The sequence below is a fragment of the Chrysemys picta genome, unplaced genomic scaffold (assembly GCF_011386835.1).
Source record: "Chrysemys picta bellii isolate R12L10 unplaced genomic scaffold, ASM1138683v2 scaf3136, whole genome shotgun sequence".
In the NCBI taxonomy this organism is placed as follows: Eukaryota; Metazoa; Chordata; order Testudines; family Emydidae; genus Chrysemys; species Chrysemys picta.
The window spans coordinates 1-6,924 of NW_027055838.1; the positions used below are offsets into that span (position 1 = coordinate 1).

Below are 6,924 nucleotides of genomic sequence, written 5' to 3' on the forward strand. Positions count from 1 at the left end.
ACTTCATGCACTCGTGGTCCTGCCATGAGTGCAGGGGACGGGACTAGATAAGCTCTCGAGGTCCCTTCTAGTCCTAGGATTCAGCAGGTTCTCAGAAACACGACTCTATGGGCCCATGTGGCCAGAGGTAGAGGTTTAATGTTGGGAGCAGCTTGTTTCTGTGCGCAGTGATGCTGGAAGAGAGGGTCTGGCCTTGGAATGCAGCGAGGAGGCAGATTAGAGCCCTGCATCGGGGGAGTGTCTCCTATGCCCCTAGCACAAGGAAGTCGAGAAAGAATTTATTACCCATCTTTTTGCTTGGTTAATTGGGAAGTGGAAAAATGCAGCATTTGGAAGTGCAAACAATTTCTAAAAGGGCAGCCTGCACTGGAAATCTAGTCAACAGATGGTTTCCCATCATAATCCTGCTACTACGTCCCCTGCCAATTTTTGTGTCATAAACCACATTTCCTTATTCTCTTAGAAATATTTTTCTTTTTGCTGTATTATTATGTGGATCTTTCAGACAACAGGAGAAGCTGATTAATGAAACTTAAAGTGTATACAGAACTTGGGGTTTAACAGGTTCATATAAACCAAGAACAGTATTAAAATATCTCTATCGTCCCCTCTTCACTTCCTGCCCCCTCAAAAAACACGCATAGTGTCTAACTATATTCATGGCAGGGAAATCCAGAGCTTTGAGGTCAGTTTCCAGTTTGTCACCAGAATCACACAATGGGACTGTGTTCCATTAGTCATGAAAGTCAGGGTGGTCACAGGGGAGTTAGGGGTTGGGAGCCAGGACTCCTGGGTTCTGTTTCTGGAAGGGGAGTGGGGGCAGGTGGGTTAGGGGAGGAGGGTCTGGAAGTCAGGATTCCTGGGGTCTATTCCTGGCTCTTTCACTGACTCACTGTGTGATCTTCAGCAAGTCTCCCCCTTTCCCGTTTAGGGACGAGACTGACATTCGTGCTCTCCCATAGTTCGGTTTATGAAGGTTGATTAATGTTATAAAAGTCTTCTATTTGAAGTGCTAAATATTTATTATGAATTGAAGTGGTAGAGGCTGGGTCTAGTGTCCAGGACTTTCTGTGGTGGGGTATAATGCCTGGTAGGTGCATGGTGGCTGCATTGGAAGGGGTGGATGGTTGCAGGATTCAGCCCTTATCTGGGGAGCTGACTGACTGATCCCTGCACTGGGATGAAAGGGGGGTTTTAGTGGGGGATTTTTCCCCATTGCTCATTCTCTCCATTCCATTTCAGAACCAAATAATAGTCTGATTCCCATTGTGGCTGGAGTTATCACTGCAGCTGTCCTGATTGGTGTTATAATCGGAGTATTCTTCTGGAAAAAGCAATGCCCAGGTAAAGTGGCTGGGTTGGGGGCATTTCCTGGACTTGCCGGGCCCTGCACACCTACCTAAGGCCAACAGCAATACAGGAGCCAGTGTCAGTACTGTGTGACTGTCCCATTGCGGGACTGAGCTAATGACCCCCATGGGAGCTGCCGGAGGGCCAGACCCAGAACCTTGGTGCGGGTTACAGTTTATATGAGGCTTGGTTTTCCAGCGATCCCAGCAGCCAGTGGACTGAGATCTTTGGAAACTGTCTCGTGTCTTTCTCTCCTGCCGATCGTGAGCGCCTGGGACCTTGAGTCCATTACTGGCGCCAGGGGTCTGTGCTGGGCCAGGGGCCCTGTTTCTGAGCTGTGGACACAGATCGGAGTCGGTTCCTATCTCGGGAGCGGCATTCACTGAAATTTGCCTTCTCTCTGCAGGGAGGATGGGAGACGGCTACGCTGTAGCTCAGGGTAAGTGACAAGAGACCCATCGCCTCTTTTCAAGTGACCATCTCTGAACAGCCATCAGTATTTGCTTGTGGATTTTAGCCTGGAGCCACTGACAGGAGATCCTCGCTCCCACTCATAGACCTTGTCTACAGTGAGGCTTTTCGGGAAATCTCCAACTATTGCTCTAGTACCATAGAATCCTAGAACAGGAAGGGACCTCGAGAGGACATCTAGTCCAGTCCCCTGCACTCAAGGCAGGACTAGATATTATCTAGACCAGGGATCTCAAACTCAAATGGCCACGAGGGCCACATGAGGACTAATGCATTGGCTCGAGGGCCACATCACTGACACCCCTCCCCTGTTGCCCCCAGCCCTGCCCCAACTCTGCCCCTTCTATTAGGCCCCGCCCCTTCCCTGCCTTTCCCACCCCTTCCCTGCCCCCATTCCAACCCCTTTCCTTGAATTCCCCACCCTAACTCCACCCCCTCCCTGCTCCCAGGGGGTGCAGGAGGGGTGCGGGGTGTGGCCAGGGCTCAGGGCAGGGAGTTGGGGTGCAGGATGGGTGCAGGGTGCGGCAGGGGGCTCAGGGAAGGGAGTTGGGGTGCAGGAGGGTTGGGGTGCGGGCTCCGGCCCAGCGCCACTTACCTAGAGCAGCTCCGGGGCCAGGACAGGCTCCCTGCCTGCCTGCCCTGGCCCAGCGCCACTCCGGGAAGCAGCCGGAACCACATGCCTGCGGCCCCTGGGGAAGGGGCCACAGGGCTCCGTGCACTGGCCTTGCTGCTCCTCCAGATACCTCCCCCAAAGCTCCCTTTGTCCGCGGTTCCCCGTTCCCGGCCAATGGGCGCTGCGGAGGGGCGGTGCCTGGAAGGGAGGGCAACGCACAGAGCCTTCTGCTCCCACCCCCACTCCCCGCCGCCACAGGGACGTGGTGCCGGCCGCTTCAGGGAGCGGCGCAGGGCTTGCGGCGCCACGGGGGCTATAGTTTGCCCACCCCTGGCCTGGAGGGGGTGGGGAGTGGGCCACGGGGAGCTTTGCAGGCTGCAGGAACTAGCCCCACAGGCCGCATGTTTTAAGTCCTCTGATATAGACCATCCCTGACTAACCTGCTCTTAAAACCTCCAATGAGAGAGATTCCACAACCTCTCTAGGCAATTTATTCCAGTGCTTAACCACCCTGACAAGATTTTTTTCCCTAATGTCCAACCTAAACCTCCCTTGTTGCAATTTAAGCCCATTGCTTCTTGTCCTGTCCTCAGAAGTTGATGAATACAATTTTTCCCCTCCTCCTTGTAACAACCTTTTATGTACTTGAAAACTGTTATCATGTCCCCTCTCTGTCTTCTCTTCTGTGACTAAACAAACCCAATTCTTTCGATCTTTCCTCATAGGTCATGTTTTCTAGATCTTTAATCATTCGTATTGCTCTCCCGTGGACTTTCTCCAATGTGTCCACATCCTTCCTGGGCACAATGCTCCAGTTCAGGCCTAATCAGCACAGAGTAGAGAGGAAGAATTACTCCTTGTGTCTTGCTTACAACACTCGGGCTAATCATCCCAGAAAGATGTTGCCTTTTTTTGCAACCGTGTTACACGGTTGACTCATATTTAGCTTGTGATCCACTATGACCCCAGATTCCTTTCTGTGGTACTTCTTCCTAGGCGTCATTTCCCAATTTTTATGTGTGCAATTGATGGTTTCTTCCTAAGTGGGGTAATTTACATTTGTCCATATTGAATTTCATCCTATTTACTTCAGATTGTTTCTCCAGTTTGTCCAGATCATTTTGAATTTTAATCCTGTCCTCCAAAGCATTTGCAACCCCTTCCTGCTTAGTATCGCCACAATCTTAATAAGTGTACTCTCTATGCCATTATCTAAACCCTTGATGAAGCCATTGAACAGAACCAGACCCAGAACTGATCCCTGAGGGTATGTCTACACTACGAGAGTAGTTCGATTTTACTTAAAGCGAATTTGTGGAACCGATATTACAAAGTCAAAGCCACACTAAGGACAGTAATTCGACTTTGTGAGTCCACACTAACAGGGCAAGCGTCGCCATTGGAAGCGGTGCACTGTGGGCAGCTATCCCACAGTTCCTGTAGTCCCCGCTGCCCATTGGAATTCTGGGTCGAGCCCCCAATGCCTGCTGGGGCAAAAAATGTGTCAAGGGTGGTTTTGAGTAACTGTCGTCATTCAACCCTCCCTCCCGCCCTCCCTCCCTGAAAGCGCCGGCGGGCGATCAGTTCGCGCACTTTTCTGGTGATTGATAGCGCGGACGCCACAGTACTGCGAGCATGGAGCCCGCTGCGATCATCGCTACAGTTATGGCCGTTGTCAACACCTCGCACCTTATCATCCACCTTTTTCAAAGGCAGATGCTGAGAAATCGGGCGAGGAGGCTACGGCAGCGCAGTGAGGACATTAAGTCTGAGAGGGGCACAGACCTCTCGCAAAGCATGGGACCCCGCGCCGTGGACATCATGGTGGCAATGGGTCATGTTGATGGTGTGGAACGGCGATTCTGGGCCCGGGAAACAAGCACGAACTGGTGGGACCACATAGTGCTGCAGGTCTGGGATGAATCACAGTGGCTGCGAAACTTTCGGATGCGTGAGGGAACTTTCCTGGAACTTTGTGAGTTGCTGTCCCCTGCCCTGAAGCGCAAGTACACACGGATGCGAGCAGCCCTGACTGTCCAGAAGCAAGTGGCCATAGCCCTCTGGAAGCTTGCAACGCCAGACAGCTACCGGTCAGTCGCGAATCAATTTGGAGTGGGTAAATCTACCGTGGGGGTTGCTGTGATGCAAGTAGCCAACGCAATCGTTGAGCTACTGCTTTCAAAGGTAGTGACCCTGGGAAACGTTCAGGTCATCATTGATGGCTTCGCTGCGATGGGATTCCCAAACTGCGGTGGGGCTATAGATGGAACTCACATCCCTATCCTGGGACCGGCCCACCAGGCCAGCCAGTACATTAACCGAAAGGGCTACTTTTCAATGGTGCTGCAAGCACTGGTGGACCATAGGGGACGTTTTACCAACATCAATGTCGGATGGCCGGGCAAGGTTCATGATGCTCGCGTTTTCAAGAACTCTGGTCTGTTTAGATGGCTGCAGGAAGGTATTTACTTCCCTGACCACAAAATAACTGTTGGGGATGTGGAGATGCCTATAGTGACCCTCGGGGACCCAGCCTACCCGCTAATGCCCTGGCTCATGAAGCCCTATACAGGTGCCCTGGACAGTGAAAGAGAACTCTTCAACTACCGGCTGAGCAAGTGCAGAATGGTGGTGGAGTGTGCTTTTGGACGTCTCAAGGGGAGATGGAGAAGCGTACTGACTCGCTCTGATCTCAGCGAAACCAATATCTCCATTGTTATTGCAGCTTGCTGTGTGCTCCACAATCTCTGTGAGAGCAAGGGGGAGACGTTTATGGCGGGGTGGGAGGTTGAGGCAAATCGCCTGGCTGCTGATTATGCCCAGCCAGACAGCCGGGCGATTAGAAGAGCCCAGCGGGACGCGCTGTGCATCCGGGAAGCTTTGAAAGCTAGGTTCCAGAGTGAGCAGGGTAACCTGTGACTATTAAGTTTGTTTAAACAGAAGCTGCACCTGCCCCCGTTTCTTTACCCACTTAATGTTGACTATCCTCTCCAGTTACATACCTTGTTCACCCCGTCTCGCCCCTTCCAACACACCTTTAAAAATAAAATAAATTAAACTTTGTTCGTTAACACTGTTTTCTTTATTAAGGATTTCGTGGTAAAGTGTTGAAACTGGGACGCAGACTGGTGGGGAGTGGGTGTAGTGATGGAAAGGACGCTTCTAAACTCGAGGAATGACAGGCTCCTGCTCCTAGAGCGGTCCGCAGTGGTGGACTGGTTGTTTCAACGGAGCCTGCCACCCCTCCTTTTCGGGACTCTGTGTGTGGGGGCTATGTGACTTTGTGGCGGGGGGGGAGGGGGAGTTACAGATCCCCTGCTGCGTGGCTCTGTCATCCAGGCTAAGGACCGCTGCATAAGATCTGTAACCACCCTCCCCCGCCACACACTCACATAGCCCCCCCACACAGAACATGAAAACCACCTCCCAGCCTGACCAGGGTGCCTAGTGACTGCAATGTGTGTGTGACCTTCCGCTGAACCTGCCCCCGTGTCTGTACCCTGGTAAAGGTGACTGTCCTCTCCAATTACCAACTCCCTTCCCTCCTTTCAAACACACTCTCCTCTAAAAAGCAACAGAGGGTCCTGTGGCACCTTTAAGACTAACAGAAGTATTGGGAGCATAAGCTTTCGTGGGTAAGAACCTCACTTCTTCAGATGCAAGTAATGGAAATCTCCAGAGGCAGGTATGAATCAGTATGGAGATAACGAGGTTAATTCAATCAGGGAGGGTGAGGTGCTCTGCTAGCAGTTGAGGTGTGAACACCAAGGGAGGAGAAACTGCTTCTGTAGTTGGATAGCCATTCACAGTCTTTGTTTCATCCTGATCTGATGGTGTCAAATTTGCAAATGAACTGGAGCTCAGCAGTTTCTCTTTGGAGTCTGGTCCTGAAGACTCCAAGTCTTATCTTGGAGTTATCTCCATACTGACTTAAAGGTGCCACAGGACCCTCTGTTGCTTTTTACAGATTCAGACTAACACGGCTACCCCTCTGATACTCTCCTCTAAAAGAACATGATGGAAACAGTAATTAACAGAAACGTATTTTTTATTAAGAACTACACAGTTAGGGGATGAAACTGGGACAGGGGCTTGGGTGAGGTGCTTGGAGCGAAGGAAAGGACTTATAAAATCTTTGGGAATGAGAGCCTTCTGTTACTTGAGCAGTCTGCAGGGGTGGAGTGACTGTTTTCACGGCCCCTGCCACCCCTCCTTCTTGGGACTTTGGGTGAGGGGGGGATGGGACTTTGTGGCGGGGGAGGGCGGTTAGAGAGAGAATGCAGCGGGGCTCTGTCCTCCTGCCTCCGGTCCTGCAGAACATCTACAAGGTGCCGGAGCGTTTGCTCCCTCATTAGTCCAAGCAGCGTTTGAGTTGCCTGCTGGTCTTCCTGCCGCCACCTGTCCTCCCATTCGCTGTGTGATCGCTGGTATTGCAACATGTTCTCCCTCCATTGGGTCTGCTGTGCCGCCTCTCTGTGAACAAGACCATG

General features: G+C 51.8%; 1 protein-coding gene across 1 annotated transcript; it reads left to right on the forward strand.

The window, feature by feature from the left end:
• The first annotated feature begins 7 nt into the window (after nt 1-7).
• Nucleotides 8-6,918, forward strand: LOC135980415 (uncharacterized). The gene is made up of 2 exons (XM_065580415.1): nt 8-1,344; nt 1,757-6,918. Exon 2 carries the CDS (start codon nt 4,070-4,072, stop codon nt 5,351-5,353), a length of 1,284 nt encoding a protein of 427 aa, XP_065436487.1. The 5' UTR covers nt 8-1,344; nt 1,757-4,069; the 3' UTR covers nt 5,354-6,918.
• Nucleotides 6,919-6,924: the final 6 nt, after the last annotated feature.

Bases quoted from the DNA above. Each gene is read 5' to 3' on its own strand.
- LOC135980415 (XM_065580415.1), top strand. From the start codon at position 4,070: ATGGAGCCCGCTGCGATCATCGCTACAGTTATGGCCGTTGTCAACACC.